Raw genomic sequence first — 19,673 nt, 5'->3', positions numbered from 1 at the left:
CTATCTGAAAGCCAAGTATTTCACTTCTACACATGAACAGTATGCACTGATGTTGAGAGTCCTCTTCAATCCATGCAGTCTATCTGGAACACCATGAAATATCTGACTACTCACCCTCTTTCCCAAATGGACTCATAAACACTGTGATTTTTCAGAGTATTTTGCCTGTGCACACAACTACCTAGCAATAAATTAAAGACTGACATATAAGCAGGTTTTGGCACAAAGTAGCAGTAGGTCTTAAATTGTTATCTATGTGTATTTTCTGAAACAGATGAAACCCATGAAAATTATAACTTGTCCAGCTAGAACAGAAATCTACTGTGATTTACGTGAGTACAAGGTGCACCAGCAACTTTACCAAACTCATGAGATTTAATTCATATTCATACTAGGACTTCGTTGATAATATTATACTGTACCTGTCCAGATACAAAATTGGAGGAAACTCTAATTTGTTGTGTATCTTCTCTGGTCTCCCCAAAGCCTGATTAAACTCAAATCTTGATAGCTCAAAAGTTAAGACAGGAGGAAGCTCAGTGAACCAGTGCTGAACAAAAGAAAAACAGAAAACCCCACAATGAATGCCTTCCAATAGCAGAACTTTAGTAATAATGTTACAATACCAGCAGACTGACAGCTATGGGAGAAACTGGTTTTAGAGGGTGGATCAGCATAAGCTTTCCAAAGTTCACATCTTTCACCTTCACTATAAACACAGACCACTGTCACCCATGCTGCACCAGAGCTTTTCAACTCATCTATCGCTATCTGCATTAAGGCAGAGTAGGCAGGAAGGCTCCTTCCTTTCACAGTTGTCTCACTCGTACTAAAAGCAGCCTATGCTTGAACCTACCTGCCTTGCCAACTGTTCCGTTCTCCTTTAACTCTCAAAGGCCACTGAAAAGAGGTTTTATACTGTATCAAGTGTTCTTCCAGCTAGCTCCCTCAGACTCAAGTTTCTGACCCTCTCATTCACCTAGTATCACTCCAAGTTTCTAACGACCTCCTCTGAAGCAGGATCAGCGAGTACTATGGGCTGGGTCAGACAAGCTCTCTCAGCACTGTAAATCTGCTACTTTTTCTTAAAGCTCCTCCATACTAACAACCGCTTCTGAAGTTTCTGCTCATGTGTCTAATCACTACTAATCTGGCCATGGACCAACCCATGTTAACATCACCTTATTCCGGTTTTCTTTGAGTATTCAGTAGAGGTCTATCCTTAGTCCTCATTTCTTTCCTTACATACTTTGTTTCTCAAATACAAGACAAATTCAGTTCCAATTCCAGCATTAGAGTTCCTTTTTTCTCCCCACTCTATAACATAAAAAAAACGGTGTATCCATTTAATGTGTTTTGGATGTCTAACCATCAACTCAAGCTTCCCTGATTGCTGCAGACACCGTTGCCACACATTTCTGACGTCAATGCCAACAACCCAGACATGGCATTTGACTCGGGGCTTGCTTCAAGTTCTCCTATCCAGCCAAATGTCTTGAACAGTCTTTTCATGCAATACCTCCAAGACAGCCTTTTCTTCCTGTGCTCATGGCTAAAATTCGGGTCTACTTTCTCATCGCTACACACCTCAGTGCAATGTTTCCTCTCCTCTCCCCTTGCCTGGCCTTAGCATGTGCAGCCTTGTCACACTAACAGATTTCCAGGATGTTGCTGAATTTTCCCAGTTCATTGCCTTCAGCAATGAACTCTCATGTGTTTACACGTAAAATGAGCTGCCTTCCCTTTTCTTGCCTATATCAACCTCCAGTAAACAACTTCTCAGTTTTAAAGGAGATAATCAGGGCCTCTCTCTTGCAGCAACTTCACACAGCAGTAAACTTCAATGCTGAAGTCAGCAAAGCCGCACCACAACCCTTCCCCCTAAAACCCTTTTATTGCAAGGCCCCCAAACCACTTAACGATGACTAAGCTTCTGATGTGCTGAAGTTCATCAACCATCATGTTGACAAATGTTATATCATTTCCCCCACACTTTTAACTCCAAGTATGCATATTGACCTCCATCTTCTCTTGAATTTGGATTTAAGTTCCTTGAGACAGGGAATGTTTTTTTTTTTCCTGTTCATATGTTAGCTCACTTGCTGACACCCTACTCCATGGCTGAGGCTTTTACGCATTGTGACAGTAATAATAATAATTAACAACATGCTAAATACCCCATTAGAGGCAATGATGGGAACAAGGAAAAAAATTAGAATGTTAGTTTCAGGATAAAATGGGTCTTTCAACACATGCGAGTACCATGTTAATATCGTTCTCTTTAAGCTTTGATATCTACCAGTTCAGAAATATACCACTTAAAGTCTTTGTTCAGCAGAGACAGTCTTCATTAAAACTACAAGAAATTCAGCTTCCTTTAGTACTTCCAAACCTTCCAATGCACTGTTAACATCTTTGAGGCATTATGTTTAAACATCACTACTAACAGCAGCAGCCACTATAAATAAATTACTTCAGTTCAGGAAAATTCAACCGATTTACTTGGCCCTGATAATAACGCAGTAATGTTTTCCTAGACCAGGACTTAACACATTACCTTTCTTGTTTTGCTACTGTTGTCAATCTCTCATGTGACTATTTCACTTCCATTTCCACACACTAAGAAGCCAAGCTGATTAAAACTCTGAGTTTCACATGTACGTGACTATCCTGTTCCCCATACTTTCCTCACATTCTAGGTTAAAAAAAACCTCAAAAACAAAACAACAACAAAAAAAATCCCCAAGTCTGACATTTCTAGTCAAGCATTTATAACTGAACTGACATTTTATGCACGAAAGCACACAGGTTTTAACTGAAAGACAACTTTCAGCCTATAAGATGAACAATCGTGACCTCGTAATAGGCATGTACAAGATTTCACCTTGCATAAAGAAATTGAACTTCAGATTGTACCAAGATATTTATAAGATTTTTTTTTTTCTTCCAGTTATATCTCAGGAAACATGCTCATCACAAGAAGACATTTCTACAAGTGCTAGGATAAAAAAAAAAGTTAAACATCCTGTGAAAGAAGAACACATCCAGCAAGATGTGCAAATACATTTGAAAATGCTTGTTAACATCTGATTTGATCAGTATTTGACCAACAACAGCTGACCAGAAAAAGGGACTGCAAAAGGGATGCTATAAAACTTTTGTTAATAACACAAAATTAGAAATACAACTTCAGACTGAAGGATGATTTCAGTGTGCGTCACTAGGCTTAGTAATTAAACCCTGTGTGTACGTTGATACGATTAAAGGAAGCAAAATTTCATTACTGCAAAAGATTGACATCAAGGAAGAAACTATACCTAAACTTCTTAAGTAGCAAAAACCTCCTAAGATTTCACGTCATTAAAATAACTGTGGTGAAACATGGAACAACTGTGTACAGAGAAAGTAGGTCAGCCTTCTTTGGCAATGGGGATTCCTGTATTACCATATCAATAACCAGGTTATTAGAGAGTGCTCTGCCAGAGAAAAATGCCGGGCATATATGTGCATGCCAGCAATAAGAGGGGACATTTCAGAGCATGTCCTCCTAGTTCTACAACCGCCATCGGTCCAACTACCTCTTTTCCCTAACCTGGGACTTCTGCACAAGAAATCTCATTTGTCACCTCATCCCAACACCATACACTGCATACCCTACTTCTTAGTGAGGCTCCATCTGAATCCCTCCATCCATGCTTCCAGCACGCTCTTGCACTTGGCAGCCTCCTGCTTTAGCAAGAGCTCTCCTGAGGGGAACAGCAGCCCATGGAGCAAGTATCATCTGTCCACCACTGCGAGCAAAGAGGAGGAGAATTGCCCACCATAGGGGGCAAAGAGGAGGATGCTGGGAAACATCAGTAAAAATGAGAGAAGGGAAGAAGGCTGGGGTGCCGAGGAATTACAAGACAGAGGCACAGAGGGACAACAACAATGCTTTGAAGTAAGTCAAACGCACAGATCACGGTTGCTGTTTACAGTATGGCACAGGGTGGCAAGTCAGTCAGAGCAGTGGTCAGCTACCACAGGACTTTATACCCATGACCTCTCCACAGATCAAATAGCAGCAACAGGTGGGAACCAGCCTGTGCCAAATCACTGTAAGCACTTACTTGTGCCAGGTTTTAACAAGAAGGAACTTTGTATCTTATGAAAAATACCAAACGTTGGTACTCTAGATATTCCAAGAGCGATACAAACCCCCCAAATTAACAATCCAATTATGCCAGACATCAGAACCTGAGCAGCAGCAGATCACATAAAACACAGCCATGAATCCCAGTGAAAAATAAAGAGCAGTACAACACATGAAAGAAGCCCACAGGAGCACTTAACTCACCTCCTGACCAGACTTTGCAGAGTTTTCTGAATGGAGAGATTCAATTTCCCCTTCGATCATTGCAGCTTCTAGGCACTCGTGCAGATCTTTAAAGCCATTAACCTGGAGTGGATACTGGCCAAACATTTCTGTGTTTTCAAATTTTTTACCTTCACATAAGAAATTAAACAGTTAAGGTTTTGGGAACAAACATTTGCCTTTAAAAAAACCCTAACAATCCTAGGTCACCTCACCTAGTCTACTGAACAATACCTACATTTTCTTATTGATGAATTCAATTATATGTATGAAAACAAGTTACTCAAAAAAGTTGAATGTAACATTGAGAATTACTGTATTTTCCTCTTCAGCCCATTTTTTATATTGTTTTTGCATCTATTGCTAACAAGCAAAACAAAAAATGACTTGGCATCACAGACGTATGGGAAGCTTTACACATATAAATCAAAGTCCTCCTCCTGCAAATAGAGGCTCAGTAATACAACCCTACATTGTATCAGCAAAGTCAGTGGAATTGCTGGTATGAAACAGCCCTTTGTATAAGTATATTTTACAAAAATAAACAACAAAAGAGAACATTCATGATTTCTGTCCTGAAAACAAGACCATAATTTGGTAACAGTGTATAAAGATGTAAGCTCAAACATAGGAGAAATAAGGGTGACAAGTGATTTCAATCTACAATTTCAATTTATTTCATCCTGAAGTCAGTAACAAGTCTTACACCCATCAGGTTTTTTTCATTGGTTTGATTTTTACATATCTCCTCAGTTAAGATGAGAACCTAAGAGATGAAAGTAGCTGAACCCAAAGGAGCAAGAATACTAGCTAGTAGCAAGGAATCTGCAGAATGGTTTTGAAATCTGACAACAAATCATTAGATACACAGTTCCAGGCCAAGGAACAATCTGGAAGCCACCTTTAAGATTATAGCTGCTTCATTCAGATGCATCTCAGGATTCATTCACTCTCGGAATGTGGGACAGAATCACCAATGTTAAAAATACTTTCACAACTGCTGGCCTCCTGGAAATAGAGAATGCTGCAATTCTGCACACCTACTAACTATATGCAGATCAGATAAAGGGAAGCTTGTTGTACAGTCTCTTCCTCTTCAGTACTATCTCTGACACTCTCCTTGAACAGGTTCCCACTGACTGGTTTTCAACGCACTGTACTTTTAAGAGGGTGAGTTATCCATAGCAGAAATTGTGCAGCAGAAAAGGTAAGAATTGAAATTTTAAATTGCATTAAATGAAGCAGAGAAAATGCAAGAGACTAGCTCAATGAAACACAGTAACTGTCTTCCGTATATCATTAGCAAGTGGCAAAAGTGCCCTGATAATAATTTCTTGCAAGCATTTTTGCTCAGCATCTCACCCTAACTTCTACTGCACTTAAGTACATACACTCAGCTCCTGAAAGTTATCAAAACGGTCTTTCTGGACCACTGCAGCTCACTGCATTTACCATCACAGTCTCATATTCTCAGGACAAACCTTTGTCCCAGATCAAATCTGTATTCTCCAAGTGCACTTCTGCAGAAGTAGCTAGAATGCTGCAACCACATCATTCACCTGTGTACTTAGACACGCAATAAACAGACACGGGCACAGAAGTCAAAGTAAATTCAGATTCATACCTTCAAGTACACCTACTGCTAGAAATCGTCCATAAAACAGCTCTACCATTGGGTTCTTTGGTTTCTCTCCATCCCTGAAAACATGAAAGCATATTATTGCAAAAATCAAACACAAAGCTATGAACTTTCATAAAACCATGAGCAGAATATTCTGAATTCATTATGGAAATGCTGCCTATTTTACTCAGTTACTGTTCATTAAGTTTTGTACTTTCCTCTAATGACAATAGCAATGATTCACATATTTGCAATGATAAGTATATTGTGAAAATTAAGTGTTAGAAGTGCTTCATTCTAGGAAAATTTATGTAAATCTGATTCAATTCCTGAGTGGTTAAACTGTACAAAACCCTTGTAAAAACTATTTCCTGCAACATTCTAGAAACGATTATGTGTTCAAAAGACAGTTTACAGATGTCCACTTATACAAACGATGAGTATTTACTTCTGAGAAGTATACTGAACATTTTGATGAGAAAAAGCAAGGCAAACAACCAAAAATCCTCTTCTCACTGTATGGCTGAAAAAGACCCAATGGAGCTGGATACAGAACTAGAAAAAAAAAAAAAAAAAATCTTACCTCTCTTCTTCAGCTTTAATTTGGAAGGCATCTTCTAGCCAATCTAATAATTTGTGTGTAAATTCACTAACATCTTGCTGTTGAAAAGTATAAAATTATTAGTATATGTTCACATATGTAACAGAACACAATGAAGTGTCACCTTATAAGATTAGTATAGCAGTATTCCCCCCGACAAGAGCTCCAAAAACATCACACTATGTCTAAGACTATGCCATGATTGTTTTTTTCATGCGTGGCTCATAAAGCACACTAAGGCTCTGGTGTTCCTCAGCCATTACACTGCCCTGTGATCCTTATTACTTGGGCTCAGCTTTCATACCATGCTAGTCCAAAGGCATCTTATGAATCCCATTGTTCAAACCCTTTGGTATCTCACAAGTGGCGACTAATATTACTTTCATCGAGCACTAAATTCAGCATGCTGTTGTAATTAAACAGCTTAGCCATATAACCTCATGTGGGAAAAATAAAGCATCTCAAGAAACAAAGTGTTTCTCAGAAAAGCAAAATATACCCACTGTGACTTAGGCAAGAATCCTGAAATATGAATATTAGGACCCTCCAAACCAATATCCACACAAATAGTATACTAGGACTGTACCAGCCCTGGATGTACTGTTAGATCACAGGAATAAAGCTCTTTCAAAAACCACAGACTTAGAAGTTAAACTAAACCCTAAAAGCAAGAATGTGGAACTATAAGTTAGTTTCTAAAATAGCAAGGAGAAAGTGCACTGAATAAAACAGTCATGCTGTCGAGAATTATATTGTTATTATATTTTTTTTAATAAAAGTGTCTAGAGATCACATAATATTAGAGAGAAAGCTCAAAGATTGTGACAATTAGAAGTTTATTTTCTGTGGACATTTTGAATTTTTGTTGTCCATTTCAATTATTTCCTATTGTCAGGTTACCATGTGAAAATATGCATAAGCTTGAATAAAAACACATAGGAATTACCTGTTGGGAATCATTTGATTTAAAAGCATCTTTAAGGATTTCAACCGCTCTTGATGGGTCAACATATTTTCTCTTTGAACCAACTAGAAGTGCAAACAGGTACCTCAATTCACGCATAAAAGGCAGATTCCTATGTTCCTGAATTTGAAGAATAAAAAAATATTTAACAAAGCAGTAAGAAAAATCTGCTTTACAGAACTGTTACCCAATGAATTAAGCATATGTCCAGCCAATCATCATAATAATATGGAAGCTTACTTGTAGTACTACCAAGATAGAGTTGCATGCCTTTTACTTGTCAGTTTTACAAAATAATGTAGTTCTCTGGGAAGAAAATTACATTTCAGGAACTGAAAGCTTCCTGAAACCACATCTAGATGTGGCTGTTTGACTTGAAATGGGGCTGAATGGACAAAAGGACAAGCTGAGCTGCATTTAAGTCAGAAATGTTGTTCCCGAGACTTACTAAGTTTTAAGTAATGCACTGCCACAATATGCACTGATTTCATTGAAATTAGTATTCCTCTATACCTCTAGCAGAATTTCTCGTGAGCCTAGACACTGACTAGTACCTTTATAAGCTTATTTTTTACAGAGGTGTAAGGTGTACACAAATCATTATTATTTTCTTTTCACAGAAGTAAAAGAACTAGCCTGCTCTCCTTTCTACCTATTTTTTTAAGTATAGTTCATGGGGAATATGGAGTTCTTTATCTGGTTTCCAGGAGAGAAGCAGAAGAAATACTTTCTGCCTGTACAATGAAAAGCAAGTTAACTGAAACACAAATCTGTCATACCATAGATTAAACCACAGGTTACAAATGCTGTGGAGATCAGATATCACTCATACTCCTGAGTAGACAGTTGACAAATACTTGTGAAATTAAAACCCATGTAATATCCACTTGTATTTAGAACAAAGTATCATTCAAAGGCAGCACAGATGTCAGATGCAGGTCAAACTCGAATTACTTGATGACAAACTATTTCACACGCTCATCAAACAGCAGTCTTGTCTAGTCACTCCTGTGTCAATCCAGTATGCATAAAGCTTTTGTACATAGAGTCTGGTTTAGTTCAGCTTTAAAAACCGTGTGGTAAATTGGAACATGTTCTGCATAATACATAAAAAATACTTCTAGTCATGTAAATTTTCAAGTTTTGCTTGCCCTTGTTCACAGAAAAGGCTGAAGACTTCATCAAATCCCACCCTAATTCAGCATTAAATGATCATAATTTAAGAATAAAACCAGTCTCCCACTTACATATTTAACACACTTTATAACAACAAACCAGGGAAACAAATTCTAAAAGTGACTTTTTTCTTTCTATTTTCATAAAGTGATCTATTAAAAATGAGTAGAATTTCAAGTTTTAGATACAGATGCATTTTATCAAGATGCTTCAATACCAGTGGTAATTCGTTTGCATAATATACATGTGACCACTGAGTACTCTAAATCTCACCTTCGTTTTGTTAAATCTAAAGTTCATAGGCAATGAGTGTTATTGCATTACTTGCTCAAATTTACACTACTAATTTGGATGAGTTTTAAGCATACTTGTAGCTTAAGGTTTAAAAACTGGCTACTGATGTCAGTAGGATTACTCAGAACAAGTATCTCTGTAAAGCCTATAAAAGTTCTCTAAAACTATGCTTGTTTTTTTGAGAAAACTTGATTTAAGGCATTAGGCATGATCCTTGACTAGATTATGTTGGCATTACCACAACAAACAGTGATTCTGACTAAACAAAGCCTAAAATCTTCAAGAGGACATGAGCCAATCCCCCAGACAAGGTAAACAGTTCCACAAAGGACTTGCACATATAAAACAAAAGAACTACTAAAGTAATCACAGCACAGCATACAGCTCTCAATTTTAAAGCATCTTGTGGGTGCAGCAACACACAAAAAAAAGATTAAAATCAACCTTGAAATAAAAACCGTATGGAAAGACCACAATCTAAAACATTCTCAATTTTATGACCTATCCTGCCTGCATAAATAAGTTCTTAATACACTGATGTTGGAACAATTTATGATTAAGAAATGTTTCTAAAGCAATCTACATGTTTAATACACAGCAAACATTTATTATTGTGATCAGAGTATGCCAGGACACTGGCATAATGATAATGTTGAAACAGAGGGAAGGACGTGCTAACCTGTAGCACAGTAACACACTTCCTCTGATAATAAAACATTTCCTGAAATATCGTCGAGGCCAAATACTTAACTGGCCTCACTGTGTACAGCAAAAAAGATCTGTTCATATGACAGCAAGAGATAAGAGAAGTGGGAGAGCGAAAAAGCTTCAGTAACTACAGAGAACTGTATTTGTTCTACAGAAAGAAGCTGAGGAACACACCAAGGAAGAAAAATGAATTTCAAATGAAAAGGAACAAAAACAGATTGGAGATTTTAACTGTATGCCCAAGTTTAAAATCCAGAAAAGTGCAATTAGCAGGGGCAAATGGGGTCAGGCTGTTGCTTGGTTTGTTTGTTTTTTTTAAAGTGAAAATTCATACCAATGATTTCTGGACAAAAAAATTTACATTGCAAATTATTAATAGCATTTGGATTCGATATATTGATAGGGAAGAACAAAAACACCACACTATGCAATATTCCCTGAAGTACAACCACATGCATTAATTCTAAACCAAGAGACTGTCATGACCCTAGCATTAACCTCTACTTTCCACCAACTGGAAGAACAACAGGATGTAAACTAAAGTCTAGAAAATCTGGGATTGCTAAAACTCGGTCTTTATTAGCAAGGAAATTTGATTCTAGGGAATGTTAGTCACATACAGTAGTTAGTACTTGTTAAAAATAAAAACCAAAACAAAACCAAGTTGAGATAGTGTTAAAACAAAAGTAAGCAGATGGAAGTAAATTCCAGAGCTTTTGTCAACTGGGAGCTTATATTACAACTTTAAATCAATTTGCCTCTACTTGCCTTCACCTTACAAAGAAATAAAAGCACCAAATTTGGGGGCATGCATGCTAATTTTCACTATTTGTCTAAGTTCCAACTACTGAAGCGATCTCTTTTCCTAAATTCTCCCCATAACATATTTCAACACTAAGACAATCCATTTTCAGCTGTAGATAGGACAGATGAATACATCAATTAATGATGTTATTTCATCCTGGAACTTAAGTTAACAAAGGAGAGGATACATACTACTGCCAGAGACTACTAGCAGGCTTGCAGAAAGCAAGGTTTCAGCAGAAATACATATACTTGCCTGGTGTCACACCATTTCACACAAGCTTAATATTGTCTGTCATGGTCAGTATTTCTAAGAAATAGCACTTTGGAATCACTAAAGGCATTCAGCTGCTAGTGTCAATGCTTGGGCAAGACATTTTTCAAAGACAACAGCTTGTTATTATCTATTTCATACCACCTCTTAGATGCCAACTGCTTTTTACACCCTGAAAAATGAAGGTAAAGAACTCCAAGTACTGGAGGATTTTACTAAAACAAATTATAAGATAAATAATGAAATACCAGGCACAAAGTCAATCTAAAAATCAAGAAATAAATATTTCAGTACAACTCTTTGGTAAAGCATGACTTTATTCTGTCTTTCTTACTAAAATACCCTGTCCTGTCACCTTCATGTGACATGTTCGCAATACTACCTGTGTTGTATTTGCACACCATCTCATGACCTAATGCAAACATTTTTTCCTTAAAAAAAGCCCAAAACACACACAAAAAAAAAATCCAACAAGTGACAACTTGCTCTTTGAACAGGTTTGGGGGGGCAGGGGAGAAATTACACAGTTCTGACTGGACATGCAACTTCTCTTTTATAGTACATACCTAGAGGTTTAGAAAATTGACATTATCTTTTCTATGTCTGTTTTCATTTGCCTTTTTAATTGCAGCTCTTACTTTTGCTATGAACATTCCAGTCAAGCCTGCAGTGCCAAACAACTAAGAACAGGCCGACAACATACTCCCTTTTTAAAATCCAAAAGAAAGGGGTGAAAGGCAATAGCCTAGCTTCTGGATAGGCAAAAAATCACTGCTCCGTAAGCCATTTCTAAAAATCAGGGCATCGAGTACCTTCATGCTTCAATACAGCCACTTCCTCTTCCCCTTTCTTCCTTTCTATTTCCTAACACAGAAACCAAGGTACCCCCATGTATCTCCTCAGAAGGCACCCATGAAGGAAGAAAAATCGGTCTGTTTTGTTCCTGAGTCCATAACCATTCCCCCTTGCTAGTCTGAGGTCACAAGAAACAGGAGCCAAGGTCCCCCCGCCTCAATCCCATGTGAGTACCAGAATAAGCATGGGAAAATTTATGACAACCACCTCATAAGAAGGCCAGAAGAAACAAGTTAGTAACAGAAAGCCTAATCTCAGACCATGAGTTACGAGTACGTAACATCCCTGAAAAAACAATAAAGTGGCCAGGCCAACACCAACAATGCTGCTTGTACAGCTACACAGACCAAAAACATGCAGGTAACCAAAAAGCATGCCCATAGGCGCACAGCGTGAGGGGTCTACAAAAAAATACGTTTGTTAAGATGTGCTGCATTCACACTGGAAACGCTCACCCACTAGCGCCCGGTGCTGCTACAGCTGTATCAGCAAAGCCCTGCCACTCCACCTGGTCTACGCAGCAGTACGCTGAGCAAACTCTGCCTCTCGCAACACCCTGCCCTGTACTCTACTGTGAAGCTAATGTGTTTTGTGTAAGATCCATAATAGAAAGCTCGGAGAAGTCTTAATTGGCACCTATAAAATCCGTCCTAATTTGAGCTACAGAACAGTGCAAAATTCAGTGCCGAGGGAGAAATGCCCTTATCGGCCACTAGAGGAAGTTAGCTTTTAATTGTACCTTTTGGTTTCGGGGCAAGTCTTGAGCATTTGCAGGCGGATTGAAATTCAAAACTAGTCTTCGAAACTCCAGAAGATTAAATAATGACTGAAAATGAAAAAAAAAAAAAAATTAAAAAACGTTTAAGCATTTTTGTAATCAATATAAAATTCTTCCCAAAGTGTCTTAAACTAAATGAAACGTCAAACACATGAAATGCTAAAATTTCATTTCAGAAGCTGTATTACTTCACTTAATTTTGCTAAACATATTTTCAACAGAAGACAACTGTTTTTGCTGAGAAAACAGCATAATAAAAAAAACTTCTTTACAGTTAATCACGTAAATGGAACAATAACTGTAGATGATAGGTAAATTACTTTTTACAATAAGAATTTTATTAATTTTATAACTGCCAGTTTAGTTTTCAAATCAAAATTAAAGCCTGTTTAGCCATGTAAAATTCATCTTGTAGCCTATCATCTACCTCCTCAGTGCAGAAAGAATACATTTTTGTACATGCAACTTAAGTCCATTTCCAATTATCCATACTTTTTGCATTCTGTCCACTCCTCCCGTTATTATAGGATCTGTATACTGTACAGTAGAGTGAGGAAACCGCGTTATACATCTTTGCAGGTAAGTAACTGATAACATTCACGTTGTATGGACAATAAGACATGGAAGCAAGTGTCTTACAGGCATACTGAAAGAACCCCACAGGGTAACATAGAACCTGGAGCCAACAGAGTGTAAAAATAAGATGACTCCGGGTTGCAAAAATTAAAGTCCAAAGCAGTGGCTGAGAACTGAAGTCCTCTGCACTTGCATAACTGCTGCGTACAGGCAGAAAGCACTTCAGTTTAAGTTCACTTCATTACTGCAGACTAGCATTTTGATACAGTAAGGGTAGCAGAACAGGTCTAAAGTGTTTTAAACATAATTATCAGAGAAGCACAGGAAAGATTTGCCCTCCTGTTCATCCCCTTCAGATTTTACAATCTATAATTAACTTTTTTTTTTTTTTCCCCCCCCGATCACATATTGCTATTTATTTTGGAAAGGCAGAGCTTGCCTACCCCAGCAATAGACTGTGATCCCACAACTTGTTCCTCACAGGTAAAGACTTAAGTCACAGACCACAGCGGGTTTAATAGGATTTCTACCCCACAGTGCCAAGAAAGTGAAACAAATGGTGACGAGGCACTGCCTTTGTTCTAATAATTTAGAATGTTGTAAGGAAAAAAAGATGGGTTTGTGAAAAGTTGCTGCATTCCTGACTGTCCTTGTGAAAGAACCTGTACTGTCTAACCTCTTCAAGTACATCAGAGTAGACAGCATCTCCAGCAAAACAAAAAGGCTGAAGTTGTCCTTACTAACATTTTTAGATTTAAAAATAAAATAATAATAATAAAAAAAATTTCAAACACACCAACCCAAGGAGACCTTCCTGATCTTGCTAATTCAACGCAGAAAATTGAGCAGTCAAGCTTTCCCCTTCTCCTCCCCTCCCCTGCCTTTTGCTTTTCAAAATACAGGTTCCCCTTTTATCCATCCTTGCAGAGAAGTGAGATTAAAACACAGTCCTTTGTTTACTTACTCAAAGCATAGAAAATGTTAATATTTAACTCAAGTGTCATTCTAGAAGTTGATACTAATTGAAGTTATGTCTCATGATGTAACAGCATTCCACTGGTGGGCTCTTCATCAAGCAAAACATAGCAGTGTCTTATGTACAAAATAAACCAGCTGCTGAAATATAATGTCCAAAGACTGACTTCTCTCTATGACTAATCCAAATGCCATCAAAGAGCCAAGCAGCTGAGCTGGCCAATTTCATAATACACACACACACAAATTAAGTACAGAAAACTGTACAAAAGTTTAGAATTTTTGCCTGGCAATCCATCCACAAGTTTTTCACAAAAACTGTATTTCTTTAATCCAGACCTCTAAACTGTGAGCATGTAACTTCATGCTTTACTAAGCTGAACAAACCTATTTCTGCAAGCTGCTGAAAATAATTAAGAGGACTGTCTGATATGCTCTTTTCTACTCAAAATTTCTCATGCTAGATATTTAGTTACTAAACTTTTCTCCAAAACAGCTTACACTGTGCACGGTTGTACTGAGATGCAGCAGAATGCGCAGTCAATCTACCACCACCACCACTAATGCTAACAGGACAGTACTGTGTTGTAGCTCTTCTATGTGGAGCTAAATAAATTTCAGGAAACTTCTATCTTTATCTAAAAAAGATCATTTCCCAGTGTAAGTATAAACAAGTATACAATAAGTGTGCCTGAGACCAAGCAACTTTTGCGCCTGAAGTACCTGCGGTTCTTCCTGAGGTAAGGAGACATAAACAGGCTCACCTAAACCCTCATCGCAGCGGAGACCTCCCATGGCCAGCCACCCCGGTGCTTCAGAAAGGGGCTAGGCAAAACAATTCCCAATTTGCAGAGCCATCTCTTGACCAGGCTTCCTACACCCAGGGTAGGCAACGCCATGGAGCAGAAGCTGTTCTGCTGCCACCGAGAAAGACACAGCAGAGACTGTCCCTGGCCTGAATGCCACCCGCTGGCCCCAGGCCAAAGCGCTGGCCTTCCAAACACATTGCATGGAGCAGCACTTCATCTCTCACCCACTTGGCTTCAGCTACAGAAAGGTGTCAGGAGTCCCAGTGTAAGAAAACAGGCTGGATCTAAAAGGTGGATACTTCATATCTACTGGCCTTGATCAAATATGTTTAAAATTCACCAGTGTAAATTATGCAAAACTTATGCACGCAAGAAAAATTTCTCTAAAAGGTGGGGTTTTTTTCCAGTGTATTTAAACCGATTTAAAAGCCTCCACCTGGAAACTTGACCAAGCCAAGGCTAAGTTATATCAACTCAAATTATCACAAGACTTTCAGAATACCTGCCTCCTATCATACAAGTTTGGGGGCTGAACAAGAGATTAAAAGAAAATGAGAATAAATGAAAGCAACACAAATCCAGTGTCAGTTTCGGGCATTCAAACTAATCCTGCTGAATGACAACAGACATACTGTGGGTCTCCTCTGTTATAGGTGGTGGTGGTGTAGATGTATTTTCTGGCATGCCAGAGAGAGCTAGGTAGAGCTGTAGCTTCAAGACTACAAGATATTAAGAACATTCACTTTTCTGAGTAATGTCTACCCACACTATATAGAGTCCAAATGCAATTTCAGAATATAAGATACCTTGGTTTCACCTAAACCACCCTGCTTATCCCTTTTCCCCCTTTAATGTCTAGGATTATCAAATGTAAGGCCCTTGGCAGAATTTAGATTGCCTGAGTAAAGGATTAATTCTTAACATTCAAGAACTGCGATGCTGCATTAATACTGCAAGAATATAAATGAGTCAGCATACTAAATCCATAAAAGCTTGGCATGCACCACAGATCATTAAGAGCCACCAGCAGAGTCCTAAAATAGTAAAGTTACTGACATCAACAAAACTTGGAGAGTCGTAAAAAAGTAATTCTGCATCTAGATAAAAGATGACCTATCAAGCTGCTGCACAGAGCTTTAGACAGGCACTCTGTGATGGATTCTTGCAAGTTCTACAAGCACAGCACACTAAAAACAGCTGTTTCGCAATGTATGTGATGGATGTATTTCATACATATGGATGTATGAAAACCTTTTGTTTTCTTTGACTAGCAATTTTGTATTTGTTTCCACTGTTAACGGGGGGAACCTTTGCACAAGTACTGGGAAATTTTTAATATTGATCACCTTTACACAAGTTTACATGAAAACCCTAATTTCATAATACTGTGAACACGGCCATCTTGCCATTCAATTCATAAAGATTAAGCTTGAAAAGAAGGAAGGGCTTTCAAAATGATCTCTGAAACTAATATTCTAATATTAAAGCGATTCAGGCTACTAATTCTAAACCAGCCAGCAAGATGCCAAAAACATTCTCATTAGGCAGAAAATCATCTAGGATGCTTAGGCAGGATGACTACATTTGTCCAATACTGTAATGGCTGCAGAAAACCCAGTCGTCTTCTAAGCTGAAAAAAAAAAAATAAGTAAAGAAAGGAAATCACGGTTACTAATGAAGCTTAGCAAACCAAATAGGACATACCTATTTGCATTCAGCTGGAACACCATCAGCATATTGTGAAATCATAGAAGAGTTTAGACTGGAAGGGACCTTGAAGATCATCTAGTCCCAACCCCCCTGCCACAAGCGGGGACACCTCCCACCAGACCAGGTTGCTCAAAGGCCCATCCAGCCTGGCCTTGAACACCTCCAGGGATGGGGCAGCCACAACTTCTCTGGGCAACTTGTTCTGGTGTCTCAGCACCCTCAGAGTGAAAAATTTCTTCCTAATATCTAATCTAAATCTACCTTCTTCCAATTTCAAGCCATTCCCCCTCGTCCTATCACTACATGCCCTTGCAAAAAGTCCTTCCCCAGCTCTCCTGTATGCCCCCTTTAGGTACTAGAAGGCTGCAATAAGGTCTCCCCGGAGCCTTCTCTTCTCCAGGCTGAACAGCCCCAACTCTTTCAGCCTCTCCTCATAGGAGAGGTGCTCCAGCCCTCTGATCATTGAAATGCAGTCATCATTCAGGTTTCTTTTAGAGGTGCCCAAGAAAAGCTGTGCAATTTGCATTCTTGTGGCAGGCCAGTTTGTAGGCTCACTTTTACCAAAGTGAAGGGGATTAACAACAGGCAAGGATGCCACGACTAGCATAGGTGTGCGTAATGATACCTATTTGTCAGCAGCAAATACTGGCTAGGAATTTGTCCAAATTAGTGCCATGGCTTGAGATTTAACAGGAGAAAAATACCAAGACTAACTTGAATTTTGGCAAAGAAAATTTAGGAAGGACTTAATTTGACTAATAATAAAAAAAAATAAATATCTTATTAGTACAGCTTGAAAACCAACTCTTCAGCAGGAGGAAGGAAAAGCATGCATTCCTGCAGAGCTCCTAAACGTATTGCTTCAGGTATCAGCATTTAGCTAAAACATGATCTTGTGGAAGTTGCAAGCTTATATATACATTAACACATTGCAACATCCATCTGCCTCATTTAGTCATCTGGGGCCTTTTATGCCTTTCCAATTTTACGTTTATTCAGATTTTAAAGACACAAAACAGAGACCATATCTACCTTCATTTTGTATAGCAAGCAGAAAGCAATCTTAAAGAATGAATACATTATTATTATTGTTCTAAAATAAAAAGCAGAAATAGAGCTCTGCCTATGTCATTAAATATATTATTTGGAATAGTTTGCCTATGCCAACATGACAAATTAAACTTCTGTTCTCACTTCACTTTATAAACAATTTTGGTGGTTTACTGTATACAGAGCTAGTTTGAGTGGCGTAGACTGGTCATTATTAGGGTTAACTTTCTATTCGTGCCAGTAATCTAAATCAAAGAAAATGCAGAACGCTATGGAATGGATGCTCCCACCTGCACGCACTACCATATATTCCTTCAATAACATTAAGAACTTTACATTTACTAGTTATTAATATTTGAAGTGCTAAGGGTTCAAATTAAAAATATTACTAAATAGTGTACTTCAGTTTATTAGTGACTTAACACTCCTGTGCGCTCAGATTGAATACTAGTGTCCAACAAATCTCCATACTGAGAAAACATAGGCAACTTATGGGCAACCAAGTCCACTTCTCTCCAACTTTGAAGTCTTTTGGACTCCATACCACTAATTTAAGATAATCACTTCTCCCTCCTCTTAAAGGCCTTCCCCACTTTTTCTATTCATTGCTCTATTTTACCTTTTGGTTCATAAACTTGAACCCACTTTTCTCACAACAAAAGTCCATGAAGTGGCTGTTTGTTGGCACTGCACTGTGCGCTCTGCTGCTGCGGGACACTCCTTTCCACCCAGCACTTCCTTATAACTCACACTGGGGCTGCCTCCTACTCCACTTGTGTGTATCTTATAAGTGGTAAATTCTGTTTTCAGAATAGAGACTAATCACAGGCATTAAACATGGACATCAGGTCTATAATTGAGCCTATGCATACACCACAGCAGTAAAAGCCAACAAGCATAATACAACAAGTATTGTTCCTATAATGCTTAAACTGAAAGGAAACTGACTGATACTCTTATTTGCATTTGCATGTAAGTTTAAACACATTTTACTTACAACATAGAAAATAATTACTGTAACAAGACTATAGAAAATTTTAAATATTTTCTACTAAGCACACAGTAGCCTTGTGCATTGTCTTCTGCTTTTTAGAGAAAAAAAACTTAAGAAAATGAGGAGGTCACCCAAAACATATTCCTGATATTGCTTCTTTTCATGCACTGAGAATTTGGCACAGTTAAAAGCCTTCCTGAATATCCTCACATTCTTTAGAAAATTGCATGAAAGGAAAAGGGAAGAGAAGAGGGGAAAGCAGCTTCAAAGCTGGGACTTGAGCGGGTTCTCCTGTTCAAACTTTGTTGTGGAAGTATAGGAAGAGGAGTTTTTTCTCTCTCCCTTTCTGAAACAAAACTCCTACAGATACAACACTATCTCATGGCTGAACTTCAGCAGAACCACCTCACGTGCACAGTGGCAGCAGTCGGGAGACAGCATTTTCGAAGTCACAGAGATTCAATCCCAGATCTTAAAAGCTTTGGAAAGTATCTCAAAATTGCCTTTTTTGTTTATAAACAGTCAACCAATCAGCATTCCAAACTGCTGAAAACCAAGGTATAACATGCAGCTATAAGTTATCATGGTTTGCTTTTCCAAAAGGCTGAGGTGTAATATGGAAGAAGACGGAAAACAGCTTTCATACTGTTTGACCTAGAAAGTCAAACTAACTTAAGACCTCTAGCAGACTTGGGTTAAATTAACATTTTAAACAAACAGCTCACCATGGTATTACCAGCCTGCATTTAGAGAACATTTACTTGTTTATAGCAACAAACTCAGAACATTACTGCAATTCAGAAGACAGATAAGTATGATATGAGATGTGCCCAGAAGAATTCACTTTATACTTGTGTCTTGGCACATACTAAAAAATGCCATTCAACCACTCCTCTATTACATGTTCAAACCAAGGAAAAAAAAATATGTTAGGACATAAAGTAACAGCTAACATTTCCTTACATGGTTACAGTTTTCAACTTCTTGCCTAAATGTACAACAACATTAAATAAGTTTGTGGTATAACTTTAAACACCACACAAACAATGCAATGGATTTATGCGCTCCTAAACCTAGGAACTGCACATAGGATCACAACCCAACACTTATTCTGTACCCTTTTATTTTAA

The 19,673-nt window shown here is 38.2% G+C and overlaps 1 protein-coding gene across 3 annotated transcripts in view; it reads right to left on the bottom strand.

The window, feature by feature from the left end:
* USP25 (ubiquitin specific peptidase 25) overlaps positions 1–19,673 on the bottom strand; it is a 309,467-nt gene that overhangs the window by 30,640 nt on the left and 259,154 nt on the right. For 2 of the 3 annotated variants that reach the window (XM_082480991.1, XM_082480992.1), the window contains exons 6-11: positions 12,391–12,477; positions 7,523–7,660; positions 6,559–6,635; positions 5,979–6,052; positions 4,337–4,485; positions 423–550 (exon numbers count right to left, since the gene is read on the bottom strand). In XM_082480991.1, the coding sequence (XP_082337117.1) occupies positions 423–550; positions 4,337–4,485; positions 5,979–6,052; positions 6,559–6,635; positions 7,523–7,660; positions 12,391–12,477 (653 nt within the window). Of the gene's footprint in view, positions 1–422; positions 551–4,336; positions 4,486–5,978; positions 6,053–6,558; positions 6,636–7,522; positions 7,663–12,390; positions 12,478–19,673 lie in introns of all 3 variants that reach the window. The other variant, XM_082480993.1, reaches the window with a different exon arrangement.

The sequence above is a fragment of the Vanellus vanellus genome (genome assembly GCF_965231255.1).
Source record: "Vanellus vanellus genome assembly, chromosome: 1".
Classification (NCBI taxonomy): domain Eukaryota; kingdom Metazoa; phylum Chordata; class Aves; order Charadriiformes; family Charadriidae; genus Vanellus; species Vanellus vanellus.
This window is presented reverse-complemented; position numbering and strand designations above follow the sequence as displayed.